This window comes from Macrobrachium rosenbergii, chromosome 21 (genome assembly GCF_040412425.1).
Source record: "Macrobrachium rosenbergii isolate ZJJX-2024 chromosome 21, ASM4041242v1, whole genome shotgun sequence".
NCBI classification, from domain to species: Eukaryota; Metazoa; Arthropoda; class Malacostraca; order Decapoda; family Palaemonidae; genus Macrobrachium; species Macrobrachium rosenbergii.
Window position 1 is genome coordinate 59851228 of NC_089761.1, and position 20545 is coordinate 59871772.

At 37.6% G+C, this 20545-nt stretch overlaps 1 protein-coding gene across 21 annotated transcripts in view; it reads right to left on the reverse strand.

The window, feature by feature from the left end:
- The window catches only part of lap (like-AP180), a 425173-nt gene that overhangs the window by 209259 nt on the left and 195369 nt on the right, over positions 1-20545 (reverse strand). For all 21 annotated transcript variants that reach the window (XM_067123899.1, XM_067123895.1, XM_067123896.1 and 18 more), the window contains exon 3: positions 9967-10042. In XM_067123899.1, the coding sequence (XP_066980000.1) occupies positions 9967-10042 (76 nt within the window). The remainder of the gene's footprint in view (positions 1-9966; positions 10043-20545) is intronic.

A 20545-nucleotide genomic window follows, 5' to 3' on the forward strand; every position in this document is an offset into this window, starting at 1 on the left:
TGCAGATAATTAAATCAACTTTCAAGATGACTAACAGCTGACAATTCAACTACCAAAAGTCAAGAAGGCTAATATCACTGCAAGTGAAAAAAATGCATTTTCCATACTTCATAATCTCTGCAACATATTTAGTGTTAGCACAAATATTCACAAATTGGGCAACCATCCAAACAATCAGGTATGCCCTATCTAATTCAGCACTCTACAACTAATCCAAGCATGTTTAACTTTAGTATGAGGGGTAAGATTCTTTGATTAAGTTTAAGCTAAACAAATTCACTAAAAATATTCCTCATACCCAAATGGATTAAAATTCAGTTCTATACATTTTTGTTAGCAGCTATTTAACTTAAATGACAATCAAATGTCAAGTTATTGAAAGATGCAATTATAATTCACCTTATTACTTGCTATGATTCAAGCATTTGTAATGTGAAAGACAATTTAATCTAATATTTTTGCTACAAAATATGAAATAGAAGAAAACCTAACCACCAAACCTTGTAACATGACAAAATGAATTTCACGACCAGAATGACAACCACTAAGCTGTATAATACTACCAACTGTTGTCACAATATGCCACCATTGCTTGAAGAAACATTTCCAATAATCTAAAACATCTCACCAAAGAAAGAACCAAACATTGTAGTGTCATACTGCAAGTGACAATGCTCATGACAGTGAAAATTTACCATGGCAAGATTCAATGACATGAAGAAGTAATAATAATGAATGTACAGTAGACTGACTTCCCCTTGCTTAATCTGTATCAAAGTTGAGAAACAACACTAGAATTTCCACTGTTGTATAGCACTTCATGTGAATACTGTACAACAAAACAAACAATCCTTGAATAATTCGCAAACCTGAATAACAATTACCTTATTAGCAAGATTAGAAATTAAATTGTCTTACTTAGCTTGAGAGAGTAGTTATTTAACTCTGATGGGAACAAGAGAACTTCTTGCAAGAAGGAGGAACCAACAATTCTATAACAGCAAATTCATAAGAATTCAAACCCTATAGAAAATTATAAGAACTGGTCATTGAAACAATCAATTGGAATTGAATGATGTCCAAGGTGAGAACTCAAATGATTCCCTTCAAAATCTATTAAAATTACACTTCGTATTTTTTTTGTTGACTACAAGAAGAAAACCAATAAGAATTTTACTCTGCTCTTAAATATGGCAACAAAAAATTACCTTGAAAATGACCTACACTCAGTTCTGAAATTAAAAGTGAAACATCAACCATCAAAATTCTACGGTATACTACATAATCCAAAGACCAATCAATTTTAGAAGCTCTTGCAACTTTCTAAGCACAAGACTGATTCAACTTCACGATGATGAATATTAAGGAAAATGAAGTGAAGCATCACGTAAACAATATCTACTTCACACCAAAAAAATGCAATTTCACACTTACATTCGCTACCTTAACACATACATACACATTTGCACGCAGCATACAAAATTATAACACAATGGCATAGAAGAATTAACACTTACTTTGTCCTGTGATGAATATCAGTCAAAGGTTGCGAGTCACGAAGAGTGGCAGACATTATTGGAAGTTACGGACAAGGATGAGAAAGAAAGCATATGTAATAATTACACAACATGAAAACATCAATGCATTCCTGATCTGATTTTCTATAAAAACAAGAAACCTATATACTGCTACTGTATAAGGAGCACATTAACAAGGTTTATGCCATGTTAAAGTACAGTGATTAGCTATTTTCTCAACTGCATAAAACTGTCTCTTAATATTTCCCTAGATGTGTTAGCATGAACTATGTAAGCATAATATGTTAAAATTGTAGGAGGGCATGCATATCAAATATATTTTCATAATTAAAACACTACAGCCTAAGAAATAATACTGCCTGGAACCTGGAAATAAGTTTCTCAAAATACCAAGGGCTCACAGTATCTGAAGGCACATACAGATAAATAGTGTGCCATACATGGACAAACTCCCTAAACTGAACAATTTCATACTTCACATTGTACTTGATACTACAGCTGGCTAGAAGTAGGCCTTTTTATCTGGTACCCCCACAGAAGAGACATGAACAAATCTAAAGTCTACCTTTCCATGAACTGGTATTAATGATGTACTGTACTATACTGTATAACATTAATAAAAATCTCAAACTTTCATAAATATCAAAAGAAACTAAAAACCTCTTTCAATAACTGACAACTTGAAGAGTTATACTGAAAGTTCCACCTGAATCCAAGATGACAACTAAAAGCTAAATACTGTACCCCTTTTACAGTGTTCCTTGGACAGCACACAGCAATTAAACCTGAAATGCTTTATAATGTCTTTCTTCCACAGCCATCTTATGGCTCTTTCTTTATTAATTTTCCACTTGGTCTCTTACCAACTGGTTGCACAACTTATTTCACAATGCCTTGCTCTGTCTTTCACACCCTATGAGTAAATTCAGGCCAGTCTGAATAGTCAAGTAGCCTGGTTAAACTTATTCAAAAATTATTATTTCATCAAGTCCACATCTGTAGTCTCTGAATGCCCAACATTCTATTAGTTAGCAAACAGAAGAAGAATGGTAGTTTCAGAACAAGTATGCCACCTTATTTTTCTTATTCTTTCTGAGTTTGCAAATCTGTTTATAGCTTTGTCCAGAATTACCCACATAACTTCTTTGTTTCAGAAGCACCATTTTCCAGCTATTCTAACACAAATCTCATGGTTTCATTAGCTAATTCATTGGTCTTTTCCATCTTTTTCAGTTCTTTCCTTTCAAAAAAAATCACGTGTGATTTCTGCACCTTACTCGTTAATACTCAGTTGCAAATATCATAACTTGTGTTGCTAACTGTTAATATTAATAATTATTCACTTATCCTGAGCGTCAGTGACCCTGGTAGTTGTGACGCCAGATAACCCACAATTAATCAATAATTAATCACTTATCCTGATATTTTGCTTTTAGGTAGTTGTCATTACTTTCAAAATTGTGTGCGTATTACTATATTTTCTCAAGTTTGGGTGTTAGTTTTTTAAAATGCCATGTGGTTACCAATGACAAGCCAGCAGGTGGAAAAAATAGTTAGGCCGAGAGGTAGGTTTTTATTTCTGCTAATCACTTTCATTAGTTTTCTTTACTTCATACATGGCAAAGGGCACGCTGACTGTCCTTACTTATTACTGTACTACAATATTTTATTTTATTTTTGGATAAATCTTCTTAATTTTTGCTACTTTGTAGTATTAATTTTGTAATTGTTGCAATGTTCTCCAGACCTTGCTACAAGTCACTAGTATAGGTAATAAATGGCAAAACTCCAAGAACATTTCCTTGAGGAACACCTCAACTGATATTACTCAAGCTATTAAACTAGTCATCAACACAGAGCCTTTGAGTTTAGGCAATCAAATATTTATTTAAAATACTGTATTACTCAAAGATCCAACAATTCTCAATAATCTTACTTTGTGGATAAGTGCTTTATGATTCACAGTCAAAGACTGCACTAAAATTTAAAACCCACTTTGCATGCCTCTGCACCCTCATCTAGAGCACTCAGCAAGGTGGCAGATATTGAAACGAGTACTTTAAAAGTACCTAAGCCTTCATGAAAACCAAACTGTAGACCTACAAAGATACTTAGATAGTAACTTCTTAAAAACTTTATATACAACAGGGATAATTGAAATGGGCCTATATTCTGAGGGGCATGATGACAGACTTAGTCCCTAGGGTAATGCAGTACAGACCCTGTTAGGGTCTACGCTGTCATAAGCATCAAACACCACAAGAAAAGTTTTGACTTCTCCAGATTTGAAGGCCACTGAACACAAGTTAGGCTCCGGAAAGCAGACTGAAGAAACACGAAGCACTCGCCACACATTTTGCTTATAAGACTTCAGCCAAAAGTTGTCTTCTGTTTAGGGCAATCATACAGCAGTTCCATTAGCTCCTACATGGGGAAGCATGCTAGATTAAAATCCAAAAAGTGATGACTTAGGGGTAGGCCACCCCTTCTGGTCACCATCACTGAAGTGTGTTCTTTACACCCATATTGTAAGCTCTCTCGCAGAGAACCTCAGCTTGACTTCTACACTCAATGAAATTAGCCCAAAAAATAAGACTGATTGTCCCTCCATAAAAGATAAGCCTTTTGTTTTTCATGGTTAACAAGCCCTCTCAACAACAGTGCTAAGATGATCATTCAAACATTCAGTAATACTCAGATTTCTACATCTACTGTTCCACCAATCTAAATTAAGATCAAAGTGAATAGCATCCCAATTTGGTCTGGGATGTTAAGTATACCTTTCTTGAAAAATTAACACCAGGATCAACATGATCCATCTCCACATTAACCTTCATCAAACAAAGATCAGATGATCCCACCAGCAAACCTACTTCAAAAGGTACAATCCATGTAACACCTGTGAACACAAGGTCAAGGTAGTTGCCAGACTGTGTGTGTGTTCATTTAGTAATCCTCACAACCTACTGCTTATTGCTTATATCCTGTTTACTGGTCTATCTTTTTTGCTACATTGTATATGTTTTCTCTGCCACTGCACTTTCTCAGCTTGTGGTTTTTTGCAAATTTTCTACAGCTGCACTTTTGCATGCATTTCTCTTTCTCTCCTCTCTCTCTCTTTTTTTGTTCAAGTAATGGCCTCTGTTCTAGTTTTCATTTTTATTTATGCCTCAACAAACATAAGGGTCTACCAAACAAGGCCTCTTGTGCCCTATCTTGTCCCCTGACAGGGACTTAAACCAACCAGTGAGCAAGCTTTTCCAAGATTAAAAGGTATGAGACATGAAGGTCAGTGTGTAATGAATAGTTGAAAAAGCCATCTTGTAGTGGTGAAGGAGTACCAGTCTTCTGTTGAGTTTCCAGCAACCCCTGCTGGTCACCAGTGCATTCAACCAATTTGCTCTTCATATCGTCTATTTCTCCCATCTTCTTTCATTTATACTTACTGGTATCCATAAGATAGACTTCAAGAGTTATAGTTCTTACATCTCACAATGTTAAATATGTTAATTATCCACTCCAGCAGACACTGTATCAAGTACTAGGAACTTGATTTATACTTTAAAGGGTTTGCCTTTGGCTAAAAACAACCTTAACAGATATCAAAACCTTAGTCCCTGATTCATCACAATACCTAATTGTTTGCCTTGATCCTACAGGTATATATGGTACAAGTATTTTTGCAAATATTTTTGGAGTATTCAGCAATTCTACCCTTTTACCTAAATTGCAATTCAAGCACATATTTAATTGATAGAGCTGTCATAAACTTAGTAATTATAACATAGGTTCTTCTTACGCAAACCCATCAACCAAATGAGTTCCCTCCTCCAGGCCACACTAATCTTAAAGTTTCATTTCCAGACTACACAAAGTGAGGAAGTCCAGGTGACTCAATCATCTTTAAACTAAATTCTTATTATCTATTAGACAAAAGACTGTGGAGCATAACTACAAATAAGAACATATTATTACATATAATCATATGAAATCATTAATCATGAATAACCCTATTCAATTCAAACTGCTCCTGCCATACCAACTTGACTGACCTTGGAAGAAGAAACATCCAATTGTGCATGCACAAACCATGATCCACTGTCCTACAAGTAGCCCCTTCACTCCTCCATATTGCTTCATCTTGGGTGATTGTACTAATGTGCTTCTTAGCATCACCACCTTATTTTGCCATTATTGAAATGTGCCATTTATTTATTCTCACAGATTCATTCTCTTGATTATTTTGCTTCTTTCTGATGTGAAGTGCTGTGTGTTATAGGAATATTAGCATGTAGTTTAATGCCTTTTACCTTCCAGTTGGTGACTCACTTACTACAGATGTACTATCTTAAGTGCTTGCTTGTTTTCAGTGTTTTAATTGCTTTGATTCTTATTCTTTGATTTTTGGGGTTGTTGGTATTTTTGCAAATCATAACTCCTTTAATTTTGGAATGTAATTTTTATTTAGCAGTTTCTAATATTTGCTTATTATCTTGAATTTTTTTCTTTACTCAGCATATTAAATTAGTATAATTTATTGGCTTTTATTTTTCAGTCATATTTTTTGTTATACAGTATAGTTTTTGTCTGCCAATCCACAGTAATGGTTACCTTCAGTTTGCTGTCTCCTTCTAAGCTTTCCATTAGTGCATTTTATTTAAATACTAATAGCACAACACAGTATATTGTACTGTTACCTGGATTAATATCCTTTCCCCATATTGGGGAAGTTTTTTCATGGAAATACATTTACTATAATCAGTGCAATGGTGTGTGTAAACTCAGGGGTTAAGTCCAACAGCTTCTTCATGTTGTCATTGGATAATGGCTGCAAGGGCGTTGCTCAGTAAAGAAGGACTGGTCAGTGGATCAGTGGTTCCTCTGCACTCAGAGGCCTGGTGAGTGGATCAGTGGTTCCTCTGCACTCAAGAGGCAAATGCAGTAAGCATTCCAACTCTCAAGAGGCAAGTGCACAAACACTGCACATCTAAAGCTGCATATGGTGAGTATTCCAACTCCTCTTTGCCTCGTTAACCCATGCTCTCCTGTCAAGACCCAAATCTTGTCAGATGAGGCCTCTACCTCCATGCATCAAGTGCCCCCAGGGTAAGGCATATCCAGTCTTAATCCCTCCTGTCTTCTTGCCTGGCAAAGCCTCACCTCTACAACATTCTCTCTCTCCTGCCACCTCCTGTGATTGTAACTCCTCCCCTACATTGTAATTCCCTTGCTCAACAGACACCTCTTTCCTTGCCTGCTTAACAGGATGGCTGTCTCCATGTCCCAGGACAATTTTGTGGCTAGGGTTGATTTGTCCATGGATGAGGTAACTGTGGGTTAGAAGCCTTCCACTGCATCTAAGCTACCTACAGTCAACCTCCCTGAGTCCACACACTGCAGTATTAGTGACATCTTTAGAGTGCCCCAATCCATGCAACCTGTAGTCTCAAGTGTGCAGGTACTGTATACCTGACTACTCCTGGGTGCAGGACTGCTGCCTTGTGCTTGATTGCTATTGTGCTGCCCTATGTAGATGGCTGCTTCTGCGCAGATGGCTGTTCCTGTCTATGCGACTGCTCCCATGTTCTTGACAACTCCTACAAACTGGACTGCCACTGCATACACAACTGCTCTAGCTTCATCATCCATGGCCTACACTATGCTTTTGGCCCCAACAATACAACAGTTTAGTTTCAGTTACTACAGCAGGTCTTGTTTAGAAGATATTCCACCTTCAAATGATCTGACCTGGCCCCCTCCTGACCTAGTTCCAAAAGCCTCCACTGTAGTGCTCCTCCTCCTACAAGTACCATAAGAGCCATATGTACATGAGATAATGATGAAATGGAGGTGGAGATGATATGGAAATGCCCTTTGCACAAACACAGGTGAACAAAATGTACAGTAGTAAGTACCTGAATATTACGGGCAACAGAAGAGTTGGAGGACCCAGATCTGCTCGGATAAGAACTAGGACAAGGGAGATTGAAGGGAAGTAGAGATCTGTGGAAGATAATGCTCAGCAAATACAAGAGTGGCACTATTTTACAGAGGCCCTTTGCATAATGCAGCCCTGGAGGAGATGAAGATAAAGATAAAAACTAGTTCTGCTATAAAAGCAATGTTTTTCTTCCAACCCATTAACCATATGCTTTGAGTGCTCTCCCATATTCCTCACTCTCTTTAAGGAGGAGGTTAGTATGAAGGAATGCAAGTATGCCTCGCACGACAATGGAGTGTGGCCTGGGCATTTACAATGGGGTCCATCTCCTTTCAAGATCTATCAAGTTTGTATAACTGGCAAGAACTCAAGATTACTAGGTCTGTAGAAATTTCTTGTACCCCACATTGTTCTGCATGAGGTTACCCAACAAATTCCTAAGGAACAATCCTAAAATCAATCTCACTTGGTCAAAAGGGGGATTTAATGCACCACAATAACTATTTTTTCATAATGTGTCTTAAAAAGGTAGTGAGCCCATAAAGCATTTTAAGAAACAAACTTACAGAAACCATCATATTTCAGTATCTTAAAAAGTAAACTATACCTTTGATTTCTTTTTAGTTTATGTACTCAATTATTTCTTAGACTCATCAAACCTAACCATCTGCAACTTGCAAATGTGGCAACAAATGCTACAGTACACCTTAAGTTTAATTTCTGGTATCTATTAGACGGCTTACCAATAAAATATTGTACATCTAATTACCAGTTTTTCATAAAAACTGATGTGAATATGCATATAATCAAACTCCTCACGTGTAGTGTATCATCTCAATGAAACTGATCAAATGAATATACAGTACTGCAGTGAAAAGCTAATGTAATATGAACAAGAAAAGCATGTAATTTGTCCAGAATGTTAAAGACTTACTTCAATCGCAAACATTTCTTTTCAGTTACAGTACAGGGAAATTTTGAAAACCACAACCCAAGCAAAAGGGGCAAAATGTCAAGTTTCTCAATTTTGCCTCAAAAAGCTGACTGATTGACTGAATAACACAATAAGGTATAGTGTCATTGACATTAAGTGTAATCTAAATGACTACAATCCATCTCAAACTGCAAAGATGCAAAGACAAAATATAAAACTAACTTTTTTACACAAAAGCAAATAGGCCCTAACCTGCAGTGATTCATTCTTGCTTGGAAGGTTAAGACATTTTTCTGGCAAACAATCAAAGCAAGCTGGGTATCACCACAGAACAATGAGGCATTAATCATTTATTATAATTTTATAGAATTAAGCCCCTTACCACATCATTACTAGGATAAAAAGGGAGTGAACATTCTTTGAAAGTTATCCACTGCATACTGTATAAGGTAAAGTGACTAAATTTCTCAAGGACATATTTTTAATTATCTTCCTTTTCTCTATTTTGGGTAAAGAAAGACAGTTTGTTTGTTTTGCTTTCTGATCCTCATGAAAACTAAACACTAACCTGTGTATGCCAAAGTCATCCTAACATTTAGTTATAATATACATAACCATACACACACACACATATATATAGTCACTGACTTACTGTGGGGATCTGTTCCTGCACCAAGCCGTAAGTTGGTTTTTCAGCACTTACGGTGCCGTAACTTGATGTTTGGTGGCATAGCTTGATGCTGCATCAAGTTACAGCACTGCAAGTGCAATTAACTTGATGCCTATTCTTGCTGCTAGCACCATCAACATCGCTTACAGCACCATAACTTGATGAGGCATCAAGTTATGGTGCTGTAAAATACCATTAATGGCACTGATAAGGCGCCGTAAGTTTGAATCTGCCTTAAAGTCGCTGTCGCCATAAGTCGGTGACGCACTATATATATATATATATATATATATATATATATATATATATATATATATATATATATATATATATATATATATATATATATATATATATATATATATATATATATATATATGTGTGTGTGTGTACTGTATATATATATATATATATATATATATATATATATATATATATATATATATATATATATATATATATATATATATATATATATATATATATATATATATATATATATATATATATATATATATATATACACACACACACACACACTACATGTATATAAACATACACACACACACACACACACTTTATTCTGGAACCTTGCCAAGTATCCATTCATTTTACAAAATATGTGAGTACTTTTCCTAATATTCCTGGCTAACAATAATACAACACAGCTATTAGTAAACTTTATGTTAAAGCTGGGAAACGAAAATGTCCTTCTATACGAACTGGACAAATATAAAGCAGTAGCAGCATATTCACGACAAATTAGTTCAAGTTTCCAGTTCAAAACAAGAAGAATATTTACATTATCAACAGTCACAAAACATCTTGTCAAAAATATTTTTACAAAGATTCTCCATTTTAGCTTTGTGTCCAGGCAACTTACCTGCTACTCCCGTTTTATCTAAGAATCCCCCCAGGTTGAAATTACAATTGCTCGATGCTAAATATTGCGTAAATCTCTGGAAAATAAAAAAAGAATATTTAAGCATCAATTTCATGTTACTATCCCATGTAAAATGTGCCTTCAATCTTGACAGATTTCCTAAAAGTCAAAGTGCCAACAAGAATTGAAAATACTGTACAGTACTTTAATTCCTTGAAAGACACAAAGAAGGTAAAAGATGCAGTAAATGAAAATTGACCCAAATGCAATAATTTTTCAAAATATCACTGTATTTAATGATAAAAGTTCAGAATAAGTGAAAATATTTTAAGAATGATGTGTTCACAAGCATTTTTTATTTATTCTGAATATAAGCTGCAATTCCACAATTCACGAAGATTTAACGCTTTTGCTGTGATCCTGTTACCGCTACTAGTGACAAAATCAGTGCCCTGTTAATCATATAACTGACTAATTTTCTCCCTTTTATATTTAACCACTGATTCTGTCATTTTCCTTACTGTTATATTACAATACTGTACTATTACTGTATGTTTTAACATGGTAGAGTGATAAAATATGCAGTCCCCTCTTATCGGCGGCATTGGTTAACAGTGTTTCGGTGTTAGACTAGCGACTTCGTTAACCAAATTTTTGGTGCTGATCTCCGGTTAATAGCGCCATAAGTAGGGATTTTGACGCCAATCTGCATGTTAAGTAGGGATTTCAGCACTGATCTCCAGTTAACAGCCCCGTTAAGTGGGGGTTTTGGCACTATTATCTCCAATTTTCGGTTAGCTATGATTTTTGATTAGCGGTGATTTTTTTTTTTGCTGCGATTTTCAGTTAGCAGTGCTTGGTCGGGGGTGGAACCCCCACAGTTAACCGGGGACTGCCTGTAATTATATTCATACTGAATTATGCATCTTTTATTAATTATTCATTTTAGTGTGATACCTCGCAAAGCATGGAGTAAAGTAACTTCATTTCTGTTATTCAGTTTGAAAATTTTTACTACAAACCTTGAACATATGCTCTTGACCAAAAACATCAACTGGAAAAGCCTCACAAAAAAAATCAGGCAGACTTGGCATTCTGTAGAAAAAGTGAATTTACTATCTCCAATAAAAATTTCAGAACGTTTTTTTTTTTTTTTTTTACTGAATCTTCAATGGTCTTCCAATCGGAAACTTTATCCCATTTTCTTTGTTTACTCACCACCTCTAATGCTTGACAAATCTGCTTCCTCCTCTGTCATTTCCTCTGAGTCATGATCATCTCTAATAAAACCTTTAGTGAAAAAATTATCTAAGATAGGTTTGTCTATATATGATATATAATAAACATCAGTCACCATATTCACCACTGTCACTATCAGAACTATTTGATAGTTCAGGTCTACTAGTACTATCATTGTCATTTCCAAATAAAAGACTGTACTACTTCATCATCGAGAGAAACAGCCTACCTTTATGGCATTTTGATGGTTACTGAAGGTCTAACCCTTCTCCTGAGATTATCCTTTAAATTGGCAATCAAATGTTGCCATTTGTCACTAGAATATAGACAAAAGCTCATAACAATGATGAGGGGAAACGTGTTATCTATTATGATCTAGCTGGCTAGAAACAAAAGAATAATGACTGCAGCGGCCAGTCCCATGTAGTAAAAGGGTTAATATAACTTCATTTCGAGGTAAACAAAAATAAAATCATTCATATAGTCCCAAAATATTTTATGCAACAAGATTACTACAAAATTGCAAAAGTTCTCATCTTCCATTTTACCCAAAGAATTAGTAATAAAGAAGAGCATTGTTATCAATGACTTATTACAAACTAAATCTCTCAGCCAAGTATAGACATATAACTATGAATAACATTTAATAAAAATTACCAAACCTACAACGTAAATATTCCACACTGCCTTATAGTCCTTAGTCAATACTCTCTGAGGAACTATGAAACAGTCTAGTTTTGACCCAATTCTAAGCAACATATTTTATTTCTAAATCTTGCACATGGAGAATCAATCCTCCAACTGGTACATCATAGACCTGAAAACAACTGTCTTGAGGAGCACTCAACTGAATGTTGTCCAAACCATAGGACAATCATAGCATGGCCTATAGCCAAAAAGCAAAACTGAGCCTAATAAAAAGTCTGCAAATATCAATGACCTTTCCCTGAAGATGCCCAACCTTCATGTATATCTTAGCTTTAAAACTGAAAAATTTTCAGGTAATTAGTATTTTTCCTAGAAATATAAATGGAGTACAGTGAGGTTTTTTGTATGTACTGTATACCTTTGGTAAGAGCTAGTTCAGTCACTGAGGCTTTGTAATGATAAAATAGGTACTAATTCGCAGTATAAGAGCTAGGGGGTGGAAGACTTAGTCACTCATCCAGTAAGAATAATTTTTTTCCCTTCCACAACAGAAATGAATGCTGGATTGGTTAGATGTGAGATATGATAGAGTACTTTCCAGTTTAAGTTTGTGCAACATGTTTCTTTATCTAAAAATATTTATTGTGTAACATGTTTCTTTATCTAAAAAAAATTTCTTAAAATGTTTTATACTCGTGCGAGAAAACTGTGCAAAATGTTATTTTCATGATAAAATTAGGTTTCACACAAATTTACCAAGTAATTACATAGCTATAGTTCTAACTCACGAGGCAGCCTTTATTTGAAAAATCGCAGTAGTGCTTTGATAGTTTAGTGTAGGTGACTAGCCCCGCCCACCAACAAGAGTACTGGAAATGACTTAGCAGAAACCCTCATTCTGTTTGTGCCTCATGTCCATGAGAGGGGAGGAGGGACAGCTCCAATCCATAATTACTTGGTAAGTATATGTGAAACTCAATTCTATTATGAAAATATCATTTTCATATAAGTTACTTCCCAAGTAATTGCATAGGTGAGTTCCACACTGGCAGGAGGTGGGATTAGTGGACATATTCTACTCCAAGACATTAAGTTATGGTAATGCTAGCATTGAAGGCAATGCCTGTTGTTTCCTTATTTGGTAAGAGAACTACTGCAGGTAATTACTGCCTCTAGTTGGTGCTCATCTTAACCTGTAGTGGTGTGGCAGTATAGCCGTGGAGCGCCTCTACTTAGGTGGGAGCTTTGCAGTGAAGGATATGTCCGATGGCTAGTGAAGCATCAATAAGTACCCTTGCCCCAGGTGCAGTACCACAATAAAAATACCAGACAATACTTTCACCTACACTGAAAACACCACAACCCATCCACTGAGAATGGTGGGTACTCCAGGTACACTGTGCCCCCTGGCTCCCAAAAATTCGACACCCTACTTTAAGGCAAAGAGATAGTAGGAGAAAAGAGATTCCTATGCTTCCTCACCCAATACCATGTCAGCCACTGATAATGGCCCTGAGGTACAGTCGGCCCCCATTTCACGGGGAATGCGTACCAGACAACCACCCGCATAGTTAACTCCCCCTCTAAAAATGCTTATAACTGCCTATCTTGAAAGATCAATTATCAAATGTATACTTAAAGTGTCATCCCACATCAAATATCCCTTAAATTATTATCCTATCCTATTACTGTACTGTATCTTGAAATGATACTATTAATATAATTTCGAAGTCATCTCAAATGCTTTACCCTGTACTTCTACCCTTCCAGCCGATAACAGAGAGAGAGAGAGAGAGAGAGAGAGAGAGAGAGAGAGAGAGAGAGAGAGAGAGAGAGAGAGAGAGAGAGAGAGAGAGAGAGAGATGTTAATAATACAGTATATATTATCTATCTATCACCCACTCTCCCTTTCTTTCTTTCTATCTATCTATCTATCTTTTTTTTTTTTAACGTTAGTTTAACCAGACCACTGAGTTAATATTAACTCTCCTAGGGCTGGCCCGAAGGATTAGACAAGCTATTTAAACCCTAATAATTTAATTAAACCTAGCGACATATGTTTATCTAAGAACTAATTAAGTTAATTAGGAATATATTATAAATTATTCTATGAATCTTATATTTTATCATATAAATGATTAAATTTAAGGAATTTTAAAATATTAAAAAGTGAAAATTTTTATTTTCTGACAGTATATCTTTAAAGGAATATCTTCTAAATAAAATGTCTCTTTGGATTCTATATTTTGGACATACCTTTAAAATATGCTTTACTGTTATTTGTATATTACATATTTCGCACATAGGTATAGGGGCATGGGGTTACTCATCAGGTAACCATGTGTCAGTTTAGTGTGACCAATTCTTAGCCGTGTCAACATTACTGAAAACCTGCGGCAATTCTGATAGGATGATGGCCACAGGTCTTCAGTTTCTTTTATTTCTCTTAATTTATTGTTAAGACTGCTTCCCTTCCAGTTATTTTGCCATTTCTTCTTAATCACCACTTTACTGTATCTAGTATAATCTTCTAATGGTAATAATTCTGCTGATATTGGCAGTGTTCTAGCCTCTTTTGCATAGGTGTCAGCTTTTTCATTGCCTTCTAATCCTATGTGAGATGGTATCCAACATAGAGTAACAGATATCTTTTGCATTTTCATTTCATGTAATGTATGTCTAATTTCATTTATAATTTGATTTTTGGAGTATAAGAGTTTATTGCATTTATTGAACTTAGTGAATCGCTAAAGATGGTTACTTCATTAAACTGGTTTTCATATATAGTTGTTAATGCTGTTTTTATTGCTAGTAATTCAGCAGTGAACACTGATGCTTTGTTATGTAAAGAGGCTTGGCTTTTTATACTGTTTCCATAAACAGCGAGTCCAACTCCCATATCATCTTTGGAACCATCAGTATATAAATGATTATTACTGTGTACCTTGATATGTTCCAGAGCATACAGTTTCATAGAAAGTGGGTTATTCAATTTATTAATTGGTATTGTACATAGTTTGTTACATATCTGGGGAGCACTTATCATCCATGGAGGCATTATTTTGTTAAAATTGTAAAATCTAATATTATAAAGATCATTGTTAATAAATAATCTATTAGCTCTAATAGGGAAGGATGGGGTAATTTTTGTATTCCAGAAACAATCTGGTTTTTTAAATAAATCTTTGGTTTTTGCTGGACTATTTATAATTTTTAAACCTCTGCACATCGTTGTTATTTTGAACTTATAAGATAGTGGCATTTCTCCACTTTCTACAATCAAGGATTGGACTGGTGATGATTTGAATGCTCCGGTGGCTAACCGAATCCCAAGGTGATGTACTGGATCTAGCATTTTGAGAATAGTCTCACTAGCAGAACTATAAATTGGACTGCCATATTCTAATATTAGTAGAACTGTAGCCTTATAAAGTTTCAATAAAATATCTCTGTCAGCACCCCATGAAGTGTGAGCTAATTTTTTTAATACATTTAAAGATTTTAAGGCCTTTGCTTTGGTATGTCTTACATGGGCCTTCCAGTTCAAATGATTGTCAAAATATAGGCCTAAGAGTTTGACTTCTGGATAAAATTGGATGGGAGTGTTATTCATGGTAAGAACTATATCTTCGTTTCTGAGCCAACGTTTATCTCTGTAAAATGCTATTGCTTGCGTTTTTTCATCAGAAAATTTAAATCCAACAGATAATGCCCATTGTTCAATTTTATTTATGGAGATATCTATCTATCTATCTACCACCTTTGGCGAGAGAGATATTTGACATATTTGACAGGTTACACCCTTCCCCCTTGCTCCAAGAAGACTGGGAAAAAGATGAGGGGAAAAAATTTATTAATAACTAAAATCTTACTAATTCTCTATATTTTCTTTAATGAATTGATAATGTTCTGTGTTTACATTAATATTAATAACTGAAAATTAGTATATCATTTATTTATCAAACAAAACAAATAAATAAAGAGAATTACTATTTTTATTTTCTAATATTATTTAATCTTATTAAACTTAATATTAATACAGTAAACCCCTGTATTCGCGTTCTCATGGTTCGTGGACTCGCATTCGCGGGTTTCTCTGTGGAACATATCTAAACACTTTTCGCAGAAAATTCGCCCATTCGCGGTAATTTTCACTAAGAAATATTCACTAATTACTGTATTTTCATATAATTTTCATGAATAAATGCACTTTTTGTGATAAAACTATTAAAATACTCAGGTATAAGCATTTTCACAGGGGTTTTCTTGGTTTAAGCTATCAAAATGGGCAATTCTAAGTGTTTTTAGAGGGGTTTTAGGTATTCGCGGATTTTAGCTATTCACGGTGTGTGTGTGTGTGGTACGCATCCCCCACAAATACGGGGGGTTCACTGTATTTGAAAATTAGTACTATACTGTAAATCATTATTTTATCATAAAATGTTTATGTAGGTACAGTACAGTATTTAGTCATGAAAATAATATGAAAATACAGAATATTGCTCTACGAAAAAAATCCACAAATGGGTGAGTTTTCCCAAAAATAATTCATAGGTAGGCTCCACAGAAAATTCTGTAAATTGCGGAGTCCGCAAATTGCGAGCCCACGAATCCAGGGGGTTGACTGTACTGCAATTTTCAAACACTATTTCAACTTCTTTTAAATAGTGAGATGTGAAGATCGGTTCACACTTCCATTAGGTCAACTGCAGAATGGAAGTGACATTTCTGGCTAATTAGGTAGAGATTGTCCTGACGTCATGAGCTTTTACTGTAAAAGTATGCAAAATTCCCTCCTGAATCTGAATGTGTGCCTCAGAAATTAAGTCTCTGACAGAGAGGGACAATGCGTTCTTAGTCGGAGAGCGAGATGGGTTCTTGACAGAGCACCAGAGGTTACTGGATAGTCCTCTGATCTTATCGGTCCTGCTCAGGTAATACCTTAAAGCCATAGCAGGACAAAGAAATCTCTCTTCTTCATCAGAGCCAAGGCATCCGTCAAGGTCTTAATGTAGAAAGGATGGGGCCTGGGCTTGGAAGGTCCTCATTCTTGGCTAAAAATCCAAGGGTAAAGAAGCAAAGTGCATCTCCTCATGAAAAAATTTACCCTTTGTTGATGTCTTAGAACTTGCTAATACAGTATGTTAGCAGCAGACAAGGCCACACAGAAGAGAGTCTTCCGAGTAATGTTTCTCCAATAAGAGAAACGAAGGGGTTGAAAAGCGGGACCTGTCAGCCACTTCAACACTACATCTGGGCTCCAGGAGATCACATCTTCCTTTCCTGGTTTGATGTATCAAAAGACTTGATGAAGTCGTTAAGATTTGGGATGACACAAGATTCAGGACCCGTGTTTAAACACTGAGCTAAACACAGCTCGAAACCCCTTAAAGTTGGAGAATGAGAAATTCTTAGAGCTCGGATAAAGAAGGAAATCTGCATCTTGCAATAGCCTCTGCAGCGCATCTTGAAAACTCTTACGCTCTGACAAGCTTCCGGAAAGTCTGAAGCCTGTCAGGACAAGAATGGACAACCCTCTGGTATCCCTTTAAAGTGAGGTTGTCTGAGTAGACATGGTTTTTAGGGGAAGAAGTCTTGGAAAGTCCACCCACAACCATAGCAGGTCCTGGATCCATTTTTTCATGGGCCAGAACGGGGCTATGAGAATCATCGTAACGTTGCGATGTGCCCAAAACCTCTTCAGCACTCCCCTGACCATGTTGAAGGGTGGAAAGGCGTAGCCCAAGAGGACTCCTCAACCTAGAACCAAGGAGACTGAATAGAATATGCCTGGGCTCAGAGAATGAAAGGCTTTCCTTCCAAAAGTCTACATTTGGACCGCCACCATGCTGGTCTGACTTAATTACCAGGTTTATGGGAAACATGTAGGTGTCCGGCTGTGTTTCCCTGTCCCAGTTGGCCTAGAGGAAGAATTGCAAAACTTCTCATGGGAAGTTGTCTAACATGATGAACATCTTGACAGATGAAAGAGTCTCCAATAGGCTCCTCCACTGATGGGCTGAGCAAGACGAAGGGGCTAGAAACTTGTGGACCATCTTAAGGCAGCTGGCGATTCTTTTAGCAAACGGAAAAACCAAAAGTTCGAGAGTTGAAACTTAAACCCCAAATAGAACTCTTGCAATGGGGCCAACTGGGACTTCTGAAGGTAGATGATAATTTCCAGTTCCTCAGAGAGAGGGGATGTACAAGTCCTTCGTGCCCGTTTCCTTCGAAGGGGATTGAAGAGTTAAGTTGTCTAGATAGACTGACATTAATGCCTATTAAATGAAGTCACTTGCTAGAGGAGCGAGGACTCGAGTGAACACTTGAGGTGCAGTAGAGTGGCCAAAGCAGAGAGCCTAAAACTGGAGATTTAGCTGGTGCCAGGCACTTGGGAGCTGGCACCAGGTGCTCTGGTGGCGCAGGATGCTCGGGTGGCGCTGGGTGCTCCGAGAGGAGAAAGGCGTTTAAACACTGATGTGGGCGCCATGAGAGAGCGTTCTGGAAAATGAACCTTAGATACTTCTTGGGGTCCACATGGAAGGGAAAGTGGAAGCATGCGTCCTGCATATCCAAGGTTATCATCCAATTGTCCTAGTGAATGGATTAAAGGACTGACCGGTTCATCTCCATCTGAACTTTGTCTGACTTGACAAACGTCTTGATGCCAGACGAAGATATTGGGGGCGCTTACGTTGAGGACTGGTCTCCTAACCCTGATGATTTGGAGACCACAAACAAACGGTAGTCAAAGTCCTCTGAATTGATATCCTTGGCTTCTTCTATGACTCTCTTTCGAAGGAGAGAGGAGACCTCCAAACAGGCTGAATGTTTTCCCGTCCACTGCTTTTTCCCTCTGATACTCCACTTCTCCCAAAACTCGAGAAGACTGGCTCCCACTTGTGCACGGAAGACTTCTTCCTTATTTCTTGGGCAAGGACTTGAGCTCCTCTCGATAGATCTTGTTCCAAGTGGGATAAATCTTGCTGCATGGTGCCTGTTGCCCATGCAGGAGGGTCTGGGGCCTGAGAACAAAAAAGAGGAAGGCAATGGTTCCTTGAGGTGGCAAACAGGTCCAATGTCGGCCTGCCCCATAGTGTTGCAGATTCTGATAGACCAGGGGATCCAAGGTCCACTCTGTGGGAAGGACATACTATTAAACAGCTCAGCTCGTCCGTCAGAATTTAGTTTGCCCTGAAAAAATCGAGTGACTAGACTCACCCGATTTGATCTGTCTGGCAGAGTGAAAAAGAGTGGAGCTGCCTCACTTCATATGTACGCTAGGGCAGTGGTATTGTCTGAATGGACTGCCACAGTCTTGTTGTGAACCAGGGTCGAGAAGTACTGAAACCCTAAGTGAATAGCTTTCAGCTTTCTGGCGTTGATGTGAAGCAGACACTGGAGCAGGTCCTAGACTGGACTTGGGCTTAATCCCATGAAAGGGATGCTGCTGGAGAGGAGAGACTGTCTTAGAAACAAACGAGGATGAATCCTTGGGGCATTTGGAAGAATGCACCAGAACATCCAAGTCGACTTCTATTGAAGAGCCGACTTCTGGGTCTGAGTGACTCCTTTAGTGGAACAGGAGCACCAAAACTCTCTTTCCTTCATAACCCCCAAAGAGAAAAGAGCCCCAAGTTCAGGAGAGCCATCCCCATATGGTTTGTCTGCATGAAAAAGGACTCCTAGCCAGTCAAGGCGAAGTCTCCACAAATCATTGCAATCCTCAACCTTCTTGGCTAGCGCTCTCACCATCCAGTCCAAGAAACTGAAAAATTCAAACTACTCAAAGAGTTCTGCTAACAAAAAACAATTTTCATTGACGAAAACAATAAGCGTTGGGAAGGAGGAGCTTCCCCCGGTGGCATACAAAAGAAACCACCTATAGATTAAGTGCGAGGGAGGAAAAATGAAGGAACTTTACCTTGCTCCCTTTTAGCAGAAAACCAAACTTCAATCTCGAGTGCCTTCCTAGAAGACAAGGAAACACCATGTGGGGAGCCTAAGTCTATCAACTGGATGGCTCCTCATCAGGAAGGTCGAGGTAGGCGAGACCAGAGCTAGCAGGAGCCAAAAAAGGGTAGAAGTGCCTGCCCATAAATACTGAAGGAAAGCTGCATAGGCTAGGTGACCAGCAGTCGGAAACAGGCTTGGAGCTCCGAGCAGGAGATTGATACTGAAGAGTTGGCAGTGGGCGCTCAGGAGCTGGTGATGGGCGCTTGGGAGTGGGTGCCGGCACTTGACAACTGGTGCCGAGTGCTTGGGAGCTGGTGGCAGACACTCGGGAGCTGGCGTCAGGCACTTGTGAAGAGATGGGAACTTGAACGAAGACCACGGGCGTCTGCAAAGATATTAGCGCCCAAGAGAAGTGCACCATGGAGAGAAATAATCCGGACTGCCCCTTGTGCTGCTGGAAGTTTGAGGACTGTGCCTTTTCCTTAAGCCGCTAACTGGGCAGCAGAGAAGAGCAGCAAGCATAGCCTGCTTCCCACTTATATGGACAAGAAGAATCTAGAAAGAGCTTGCTGCGCTTCCAAATCCGGCCTGGTGTCTTGAGAGTCAGACGACAACTGACCTGCATCCACAGAGACGCCCTTCCAACGGCTGTCTGTTGAAGCCTGGGATCGATCAACAGGCTCGACTGAGGGGGTGACTACCCGTGGGCAAACCCCACCGACCTCCCTTGGACCTC